The sequence below is a fragment of the Coffea eugenioides genome, chromosome 2 (assembly GCF_003713205.1).
Source record: "Coffea eugenioides isolate CCC68of chromosome 2, Ceug_1.0, whole genome shotgun sequence".
NCBI lineage: Eukaryota > Viridiplantae > Streptophyta > Magnoliopsida > Gentianales > Rubiaceae > Coffea > Coffea eugenioides.
In genome coordinates, this window is record NC_040036.1 from 8,747,001 (window position 1) to 8,758,797 (window position 11,797).

Sequence of the window (11,797 nt, forward strand, 5' to 3'; positions counted from 1 at the left end):
CAAGATATTGGAATGAAAAGTTTTAATTCCAAAACCAGAGTCTATGATTCCATTTCCATTTCCGATTCCAATATGTGAAACAAGCAGCCCTGGTAATCAAAAAAGAGTTTTATATGTATATTTATAAGGGATAACATCAGAAACACCCCCTGAGGTTTCTCTTAATATCACCTAACGTCCTAAGGTTTTAAAAATATTGCTTACCTCCCTTCATTTGTTATCTGTGTAACAAATTTTTTAAGAACCCTAAACTACCCTTTTACTTGCTAAATAAAAATACTCCAAAACCACTTGTTTATTTGAAGAAAACTATCACTTTAAAAAAACAATCTGTAGTAGCACTACCAAGACGTCACAATACTATAGTCTAAATATATATATATATATATAATAAAAAGATACTTACAAAGAAATATACTATCACCAATTTAACTCTATATGTTCAAAATAAATTTCTTATGAATTATATATTTTTTTTCAACTTCTTCTCAACCCATGCCCAAGCATTTAAATTGTATTGATCATTATAAAAGCTAACTCAAAATAAACAATAAAATTATACCTCATTCTATCATAGTCATAAAAAGTAAAAGACACGTAAAATTCAATGTACTATAAGTTACAAATAAAAAATCACATAGTCATCGAAAAAATTGAGTAAGAGAAAAATATTGGAGAAAGAAAAAAGAGAAGAAAGTGACTTTTTTTTTAGCTCCATTTATTTGATATGTGAATTATGTTTCATGAGGGTTAATATAGTTTTTTTTGCAATTATTATGGGAGATAAGTGATATTTTTAACCTCAAGGGTGCCAAGTGATATTAAGAAAAACTTTAAGGGAGGTTTATGATATTATCCCTATTTATAATTATCTAAAATAAGAGGGGTCAAATTGAAATATAAGAAAATTTGTAAATAAAAGACAATCAGCTATTCTTTCTTCTTCTCCGGTTAGAATCCAATGCCACCAGGCTTACTATTCTTATCACTTTCCATCTCTTCCTCCTCCTCTTTTTCTTGTTAATTTAAATGTTTTGTTTTGTTTTGCTTTACTTTTTTCTTTACAAACCAACACCTTCACTCTTTTTTCCTCTTCTTTCACGTGTGATATATATATATATATCGAAAGTTGTTGGTATAAAAAAAATCACTACCGTGTCAATGCATAAAAAGTTAATTCTAATTAATATAAGCTTGTAAAACTATCTCTAATCGGGTTTACAATTTAAATGCTGTCTTAGGGCGCATTTGACAAAATTGAAGTTTGAAAATTGAAATTTAAAATTTGAATTCATTAGGTTACTAAATTTGATATATTTTAGTATATATCATATTAAGTGATAAATGAATAGCTTATCACATATTTTTGTTGGAGTAAATTTTGCCTAGAAAATTCAGTACTACTTATTAATTCAAATGTTTAATTTTTAGTTATCAATCACATCTGAACATATTAAGATCTGAATCTATTAAATTTAAGTAGTGAATTGGGTTATCAATCAAGGTCTTAATAGAACCCAAATGGTCAAACCTTTGCTTAAGTCTTTTAAATCAATTGAAGAAGACAAAATTCCTTTAATTGAGACTCTATTGAGCATGTATTAGGACAAATTATAGTTTCTTTGATTGGAAATTGATTATCATTAGAAAGGGGAACGAACTAGATTAAGACTTTCTACGGTTACAAATATTGAATGAAGGAATTTGGAAAAGGGAGATGATAAAAAATTAGGAAGACATCCACGGAAGATCCGACTCAATTAGCAACATATTACATCAGACATAATGGAAACTCTTTCTTTGGATATCCCACATCCAACGGGCCTATTTTAAGTCTGGCTGGGCCCAATTTTCAAGAAACCAGCGTGGCCCAGGTGGTGACTGGGAAGTGGGAATTGGTGTTCGACCAGGAAATGGTAGTTGAAAAAAAAAAGAAAAAAAAAAAAAGAGGAGTTCACCTAACCTGTGGGTTATTTCTTTAAACATAAAGAAATTAGTAAGAGTGCTTATTTCATGTTCAGTCAACTCTATTCTTTGTCAGTAGGTTATACATTAATATTTTGGTTGGAAACTTTATGAGCAACAATGATAAGTAAGTCAGATTAATGGTTAATTAGGCTAAGCGATGGACTGAGGTAGGCAGCAAACTTGTACGTTTTGAAGCATGTCGTTCCAGTAAAATGCTTGAAAGTTCCAAATGCAAAAAGCTGAACAACTACCAACTTGGGACAATGGTCAACTTTTGGTGGAGTATCCAGAAATAGCTCGCCGGTCAACTTTAGGTCTTAGTGGCAGCTCGCCTGCTTAGGTTGTTATCCCACATCGAGGGTTGGGGGGTTTTTGGGGTAGTTTATAAGTCTCCTTAGGAACCACAAGAGTTGCCGAATTTTGTGATTTTCTGTGGGCTTAGATTTGTAAAATGCCGTAAAAGTCATTCTGGCTTTGGACAAAAAAAAAATAAAAATCCAGAAATAGCAATAGATGCAAAGAAATGCCCTGCTGAAATGCAAGTGAAATACTAGCAAAATATGAGGATTGACCAGTAACTAGGCAAAGGGGTAGAGATGTTAGGCCTGCTTGTTTTAGGTGGTACTCCCTTGGCCACAATTACCCACTACTTAGGCATGTTAAATGCAGTGGAATTAATTGCCTGAAAATTTAGATGCACCGTAGTCGAGGTATTGGTTCTTGGTACTGTTGGCATAAAGGTCTGCCTGCAGCATGCATAAACGGACTCAATTCTGGTCCTCTTAATACGCGCATAAACGTGGTGTATATATATATATATATATATATATATATATATATATAGGGAAACAATAGCAATGTTTGCTGTTTAATAATCCAATTTAGCACTTAAATTTAATAGATTCAAATCTTAATAGGTTCAAATGCGTTTGATAATCAAAAATTGAACATCTGAATTATTTAAGTAGCACTGAATTTTCTAGGCAAAATTGAACATCCGAATTAAAATTAAACTATCCACTTATCACTTAATGTGATGTACACTCAAATCTATCGTATCAAATTTAGTACTATAATTAACAATTTAATGGATTCAGATTTCAAATTGCAGATTTCAATTTTATCAAGCATACTTAATTTAACTTGTAGATATATTAACCAAGTGATCATAAGGTCTCCAATTCTTCTTTACTTTTCTCCTTTATAAAGTTTGGAATTTATTTTGTAAAAAAGAGAAACAAATTTATTTTGCTTTAGGAAAAAAATCATCAATAATATTTTTTTTTCTAATAATATGTCAGTAATTATTTCGTAAAACAATACATTTGTGAGCGTTAAGTCACCTAACTTTGTGAACTGTCGGAACCTTAGTAGTGGTATAGGCATGAATAATTGGAAGAGGTACGACAACAAAAATTCGATTAACTTCATTATGGGCTACAAACTGCGAAGGTTTAAGTACACCATACAGGAAGTATTACCAGTTTCAATGAGAACAGAAGAAAAGAAGTTGTTGATACAGTAACACACTGTTATTTATGTTGATCACGTGTAACTTTCATTTAAGGTCACCTATATACAGTTCCACCACATTACACAAGAAACCTCTTCAGGATGCAAAATCTTAGCTACCATTCACGAAACAAACTCTCACAGAGATTCACAAACCACAAAAAGGATCTCCATATTGAAGCTAATGCGGCAAGAAACTATACATTCTTTAATAGCTGAACTGAACAAAGACAGCAAAAGAAGGAAGACTTGCTAGTTGTTTGGATGAATTTATTTTGCAACCTTTTTCTTTTTTTTGCTCCCAACTTTTATTTGGATTGTGAGAAGGTATAAAGTGTAAAATTTAGGTTCGGCACCCTAGTAAATAGTGTTCTTATAAATGATTGAAGAACCAAACTCTTCCTAACAACTGCCCAATTTATTGCCTTGGAGAAGCTGTGGTACTAAGCGTAGATGTAGTTTGGGTGGTCCTTCTTCTTTCTTTACAACTGTGTTTGCTTAGCCAGTGTTAAATTGCAACTCAACTTGTAGCACAGCGCCATGCAGCTTCTTAGCATATATATAAAGCAGTCCTTTGCTTCAAAACCTATCACTGCAAGTATTTGAGTTTTGTGTGGTCTTGCAACATTAGTTGTAACACCATGTCTCCTCCTAACACATCCATTCCTGCCCTTTTCTTGAATATTTTTGGCCTTCTATTTGCACTCCAAGCAGGGGTTTCTCGAGTTGAGGGTCGTGCTTTCTTTGTGTTCGGAGACTCCCTAGTCGACAGTGGGAACAACAACTATTTGGTGACAAGTGCTCGTGCTGATTCACCTCCTTATGGACTTGATTATCCAACTCATAGACCAACCGGCCGCTTCTCTAATGGCTTCAACATACCTGACATTATCAGTTGAGTGAAATTCTAAGTCCATGCTCGATATTTTTACACCAAAAAAGAGCTCACCGCATAATGTTACAGGCGTGCGAATGAGCCAACCAAAGATAAAACATATATAAGCATGTCCGTACTATCTACTCAAGCTTCACTTTGCTCAAAATAACCATGATCTTGAGTGTCACGATTACTCAGTTCTGTCTTGATTTTCCTCATATATTTTTAATTTGAGGAAATTTTCCTCACATTTTTCACTGCATATTTGCCTTATCTTTCCTACCAAGATTATCTTATCTTTTTGTTTATTTTTTCCTGGGTTTGATTTTTTGTTGGTTTTTCAAAACGTTTAGGTCAAAATATTGGTGCATCAGAATCACCGTTGCCATACTTGGATCCGGAACTGAATGGTAGAAGACTGCTTGTTGGTGCCAATTTTGCATCGGCTGGTGTGGGAATTCTCAACGATACCGGAATCCAATTTGTAACTACTTCCTCCAAAACTAGTACATATAGAAATTTTCGTGGTCTTAATTATCCATAAGCTCGCATTTACTTGTTATTCTGCCGTAGGAAGCAGTTATTTCTACTGCAGTATTATTGTTACTCGTACCATGATCAAGGAACAAAAAGTTTGGTGCCATTGCAGGTGAACATAATTAGAATCTCCTTACAGTTGGAATACTTCAGAGAATATCAACAACGAGTGAGTGCATTGATAGGAGCCCAACAGGCAAAGCAACTTGTGAACCAAGCACTAGTTCTTATGACCTTGGGAGGCAATGACTTTGTTAACAACTACTATTTAGTGCCAAACTCTGCAAGATCACGTCAATATGCTCTACCTGATTACGTTCGTTTTCTCATTTCCGAGTACCAGAAAGTTTTGTCGGTAATTTGCTTACTTTGAACTGCTAAATTTTCTTTTCTTTCATCGATAAATCCTGTGAGTTCTCTGCCTGGATAGATATTACTCCATTTTATTCTTTAATTTGAATAACAATTAACATTTTCTTTTCCTTTTTACTTTTTCTGTAAATTGCTGTGGAAACTTATCAAATCTTGGTGATCATGAGATATTTGCTTTCTTAAATATCTGTAGTAAGTTACGAATATAGGTGTTGAAGCTCAACGAGGACACTTAATTACTTGAACGTAATTGGCCCCCAAGGAAACAGAAGAAAGCAGTAGTCTGTTTGACACTCGAGACTAGAAACAGTTCGAACATTAAGTTGCATCCCAAGCAGAATAATTGCAGTTTTTTCCTAGCCAATCAAATAAAAAGGGAAGGAAACAACGAAGAATAGAGAAGATCCATGTGCTGCTTTTTCTCAGAATATAGGTGTCACCTCCACTTTTAAATGATTTGTTCACGGGTTTAGATGAGAGTGATCTCACAGAATAATAACCATATACGATACGCTAACCACCAGAGAAAAAAAGGGAACCAACTATGCAGCCATGCATGCAACGTTTGGATGGGGTCACATTAATAAGAGTACAGGTAAGAATAGGTAAAGAGAAGTGCCCACCAAAAAATTTCAAGTTTTGTGGAGCAGTTTTTAGTTCTTCAAGTGAACTAGTCACATGAAAGATTTTAGACTCATTTATGGTGAAGGTGGTTCCCCCATTCAGGATAAGAAAATTACATCAGCATCTAAGAAGAAAAGATGAAATTGTTCCTTACTGTCATGAAGGGAGCAGAGTTATGGCTCAAGCTAACAGCAAAATTTCATAATTCACGTTTCTTGAAAACTTACCTTGTCAAGAGATCAAGGAATGGTTTTTCAGTTCATCTCTCACTTAAACATATTGCAAAAAAACAACACATGACTCATAATCAAGTCGCGACAACGAGCTATTAGCTGAAGCATTTTACTTACCAGCCAGGAAATGGTAATGCCATGACATCGTCAATTTTAATGCAGAGGCTTTATGATCTTGGAGCCCGCAGGGTCATCGTGACTGGCACAGGACCATTAGGCTGCGTCCCAGCAGAACTGGCAATGCGCAGTAGAAATGGTGAATGCTCAGCTGAACTACAACGAGCAGCAGGCCTATTCAATCCACAGTTAATTCAAATGCTGAGGGGGTTAAACAGTAAAATAGGGAAGGATGTTTTTATTGGTGCAAATGCTCAACAAATGCATAATGATTTCATCACAAATCCCGGAGCTTTTGGTATGTAGTTTGAAACATGTGCTTCTTCTATATTACACCCTGAATTTTCAACAAAAACGTGATGACAAGAAATACATAAAACAGATGCAGCCTACTGAAAAGATAATTTTTTCAAACTGGATGCTGCGAAAAGACAAAGTTTCAATGTCACCTAACCTTCAGCGTAACTCTGCAGGATTTGTTTCATCGAAGGTGGCATGCTGCGGGCAAGGACCTTACAATGGGCTCGGGCTCTGCACAGGATTATCTAACTTGTGCCCGAATAGAGACCAATATGCATTTTGGGATCCATTCCATCCATCAGAGAAGGCAAACAAAATAATTGTGCAACAAATCCTGACGGGCTCAACTGATTACATGACACCCATGAATCTCAGCACTATCCTGGCCATGGATTCTTAAACATATCCATGTTGCTATAAGTTGAATTTCTCTTTTGCTTTCTCTCTGCTCCTAGTTTTTCTGCAAAAAATTAGGAAATTATTTTCACGTGTGCCGCCGAGGAGCTGCCAATGACTAGTTATTTCAGCACTAAATTAAGTGTAATGTGTTTGAAGTGTAATAATAGTCACAGAATGTTTTCTATCATGTCCTCCGAAATCTGTTTAGTAGAATCGTCCTTTCCCCCTTTCTCATATATAAACTGGATGACGCAATGCATCAAAATCAATTAATGTTACACCCGAAAGGAAACAAACAGTGATTCAGTGGCAAAACTGCAAAAGATTTTAATGAGACTCCTGCGAAATATGTGCCTTAGACTAAGACAATCCCTTCTATCATAAATAAAGAAGATAATGGAAAAACACAGAATATCAACTAAACTAGACTGTTCAATGTGACATGAGAATGGGGAGAAGACCAAACAGAGAACTGCTTACATTATCAAATCACAAATGTAGCATGGTTTGGTTATGCAGTCAATCAACCAAACGCCAATACAGGCACCAAAGGGCTTGATTTCTCTTTAGCAACTGAAACGTAGTGGAGCTTCTTAGACAAAAAAATTGAGGAACAAATTTATCAGGCGAGGGCAAGAAGGTAGTCGTGGAAGAGCAGCTAGAAAACAATTATAATCTTCCCTTTTCAACAAATTAGAAAGGGCAACCTTCCCAATATTGAGGCAGATTAAAGATAGGGACTTGATTGATGGTGAAGTAGCTCGCTTATCAAGTTTCCACTTCACAAGCTAGTTTCCGAAGAGACTATCCTACACAAGAATCCTTGATCTTCCTTTACAACAACCATCCCTTCAGCATACTTCTGACGCACTGTAAGAAGAAATTCTTCCCAATTGTAATGGGACTCAACTCAAGTAGTTAAAGGGACCAAGGAAGTGATAATATGTTGGCATAAATTTGGGCAAAAGGAAAATTGTTCAGTAATGAATCGAACTGATATTGCTTTAAGCATTATTTTCTTTGCTAAAACACACGCCAGTCTGTTGATATCTTGTCACTGTTCTGTGTATTGTTGCAATAATGAAATCTGAGATTGTGCAGGTTGTTAAATTCACCTGAGCCATCTCCTAGTTACTGGATTCTCACTTCGTTTGGATTAAGCACAACATTGATGTTTGTGGTGGCTGCATTTTCTGTGTCCCACTCTTTCCAACTCCACTAAAGCATGTGATTCGAGTGCATGTTTCTTTAGCCTTTTTAGATGGTCTGAAGACATTATTCTGTCTAATGGAGAATATGCTAATGCAACCTCCACCACAAAGAGAGATTTCACTCCAGATGAACTTGTCATGTTCTGAACTTATCAAGCATTTCCACAACTGGCTGATACGACACATGATTGCATGCATTATTTATTATGAAATCCACTGTAGAAGCATCAGCAGAGAGCCCTCTCAACCATTTTATGAATAAGCTCAACTGCCCTTGATGTTTCCTTGTTTTGAAGAAAACCTCGGATAATGACATTGTAAGTACAACCATCTGGAGAGCATCCGTTCTGTTCCATTTCTTGAAATAATGCATTTGCATCACTCATAAGCCCTTCTTTACAGAGGCCACCTATCAGAATGTTGTAGGTATAGCAATTAGGCTGCAATCCCTTGATCCAAAGAGACTTGAAAAGTTTTTTTTGCAGCCTCGAGTTTCCCAGCTCGGCACTTTCCCTCAATGACGATGCTGTATGGCACAATATCAAGAAACAAACCTGATTCTTCCAGCTTTTGAAGTCATGGTTCAAAGTCGCGGTTGCAGTTGCAGTCGCGATCCAGACCGTTCCACATCGGTCTCCGCACATCGATCAAAGTCTCAACGAGACGCAAAATTTTAAAATATTTAATAGGGACAATTTCACAAACCTCCCCTGAGGTTTCTCACAATTACAAAGAGCTCCCCTCAGATTTTAAAAATTACATATATCTCCCATACTTTTACTGTTTAGTAACAATGTAGGTCCAAGAACTTATATTTTCTTTCAAAAATCCTAAATTACCCTTTTGTACAAAGCTAAGAAAGAAAAATAGTACACTCAATCATTTTCTTCCACATTTTGTATAAATCAACAAGCTAAATCTCTAATAAAAATCGAAAAATAAGTTCTAAAATCAAGTAACCATCCAAAAGATCGCAAATTGTATATACAATATCAATACTTTCCACGATAAAAAAAAACCACATTGACAACCAATTTTATACCCCCAAGTTAAATATCAATGCTCAAATATATTTTCAATATAAGCTAATTTGCCTTAGAACCATCACTACAATTCTCCTATGGTTTTAAAAATATTAATATCTCAAAAGTTGAGAATAAATTCTACCTCCACAATAAAATTATAATAAAAAATTTCTAATCCAATGAAAGAAATCATTATGTAATTATTGACATTTTATAAAAGTTTTTCTTAATAATAAACAAAATATATCAAATTCCATATGTTTGGTTCTTCTTCTTATTTCAATCATCAATTTCACTATTTATTTCTCTATCACTATGAGTCTTTTCATCTCCTTCTAGTTTGACACATAATCTACCTCCTTTGTAAATTTTGTAATTTCAATTTACTAATATCCACAAAACTGAAGATAATAAAAGAGGTTATATTAGCTAGAAAATAGACAAGAGATAGAAAAACAGATTTTTTTTAAGTTTTGTAAATTTATTGCCTTAGATTTAAAATTGTCTACTTAGTGGAGGGCATTATAGATATTTTACTATGTCAAGGGAGGTAAGTGTAATTTCTTAAACCTAAGGGAAGCCAAGTGCAATTGTCAGAAACCTCAAGGCAGGTTTCTGAAATTATCCCTATTTAATATTCTAAAACTTGTAAAAAATATGATAAACAAAAATAATTTAAAAATAGCAACAAAAAAAAAATTCGAGTTGACTCAGAATGACTCGGCCGTTTTTATCTGTTTCAGAGACATCTCAGACGAGTTCTCGGCGATTTATTATCTCGGAATTATCTCATCCCGGTATCAAATCGGGAAACTCCGTTCCAGTGACGACTAGGCCGAGTCGTCTCGGTCTCGGCCGAGTCTTTGAACCATATTTGAAGTAGGGCAACTATTTTGTTACACATCCCTTGATACAGAGCCCATCCAATAGAACAGATTAAGTCAGAAGATCTGGAATTTGGCCATTTCCTTGCATCACATTTAAAAGTTTCAATGCAAGAAGAGGATTCCTAGCTCGGCAGAAGCCACCTATAAGACTCGTGTAAGCGACAGTGTTCGGCACCAATCCTTTTTGGGACATTTCATTGAAAAGTTTCAATGCCTCATCTAGCCTTCTCTTCCTACAGTATCCATGAATCAAATTGTTATAGGTGTGAGCATTAGGCTCACATCCTTGACTTGGCATTAGGCTCAAATACCTTCTTTGCCTCTTTCAACCCGCTTTGCAAGCAATACCCATCTATCAACGCACTATAGGTGACTACATCTGGCATGATACCTTCTCGAATCATCATTTGAACCATATCCAGTGCTTCTTCAACGTTCCCTTCTTTGCAAATAGCATCCACCATCACAGTAAAAGTTCTCAGATCTGGTTTGATTTTCCGATCCATCATTTCATTCAATAGCCTGCAAGCTTCATTCTACCTGCTTGAACCACACAGACCATTGATCATTGAATTAAATGTTGTCACATTCGGCAGGACCCCTTTCCACATTATTCCTAGAAAGATATGATATGCCTCATTTACCAGCCTATCTTTGCAGAGACTATCAATTATTGTACTACACACCACAACATCAACCAGCAAATTTCTCTCTTCCATTTTCCTGAGCAACCTAAGAGCAGCATGATTATTCCCCACTTTACACAACCCATGTATGATTGTCCCACAAGCAATGGAACTGGTTTGAATTCCTTTCACCACTCTATCACTAACAGTAAACAACATTACAGCTTCACCAACTCTATCTACACTACACAAACCCCTAATCAAAGTGGTAATGACAACACAATCAGGTTCAAAGCCAACTTTCAAGAATCTCCCAAGTACGCAGAAACCAAAATCAACAGTTTTTAGGTGGCAATAACAGTTTATCAATTAAGTCAACATATGCTCATCATACTCGAGAATTCCCAAAGACTCTAACTTTTTAAGCAAAGAAATCACAACCCCATAATGTTCCATCCTTGTCAGTGCACTTAATAGTTGTGTGAAGTAAACAACTGATGGCAAATGTTGCATTTTTATCATACGACTGAATAAAGTAAGAGCATCATCAGAACTCTTGAACCCAACTGGCATTGGTTTTTGACATATTTTAAAAATTGGGTTCGGCATTTGGAAATGCTTTTGAGCTTCTTATTGCTGGACTGCGGTATAGCAATAAAATTGCGAGAACAAAAACGATGCCGAAGACACGAGTTAGCCGAGAGATCAAAGACACGTAGAATGAGATACCCAATGGGGCTTGAATAGTCAGGCTTATGTTTTACATTGGAACCTATTCTTGAACATGAAGAGGAGCGGATCGCTATTTTCATCATCATCAGCTCCCGCTCTCTCAGAAGAGATGGTCGAATTCAAAACACAGATGATATATTCTACATTGATGCCCGCTCAATAACGCTATTCCCTTGTATTCTGAAGAAAAAAGAATCTCTTTGCTTCTACTGATTATTTGCTTGAGAATTCCTCCATTTTTTTGCTAATGTGACTCCTTTTGATCAAGTCACCTCTTAATCTCTTATTGCCTTTTTCTCTTGTTGGGACAGGTGAAATTTGAACACAGAAAAAAAAAATCAAGGTTTCTATTTCAACACAAAACACATATAATAGCT

At 35.5% G+C, this 11,797-nt stretch overlaps 1 protein-coding gene and 1 pseudogene across 1 annotated transcript; one reads left to right on the forward strand and one right to left on the reverse strand.

The window, feature by feature from the left end:
• The first annotated feature begins 4,076 nt into the window (after window positions 1-4,076).
• Window positions 4,077-7,126, forward strand: LOC113761440 (GDSL esterase/lipase At5g33370-like). Its single transcript, XM_027304426.1, has 5 exons — window positions 4,077-4,374; window positions 4,711-4,841; window positions 5,007-5,249; window positions 6,286-6,538; window positions 6,714-7,126. Exons 1-5 carry the CDS (start codon window positions 4,122-4,124, stop codon window positions 6,938-6,940), a joined length of 1,107 nt encoding a protein of 368 aa, XP_027160227.1. The 5' UTR covers window positions 4,077-4,121; the 3' UTR covers window positions 6,941-7,126.
• A 1,160-nt stretch (window positions 7,127-8,286) lies between these two features.
• LOC113755784 lies at window positions 8,287-11,261 on the reverse strand (annotated as a pseudogene).
• Between the last annotated feature and the right edge of the window lie 536 nt (window positions 11,262-11,797).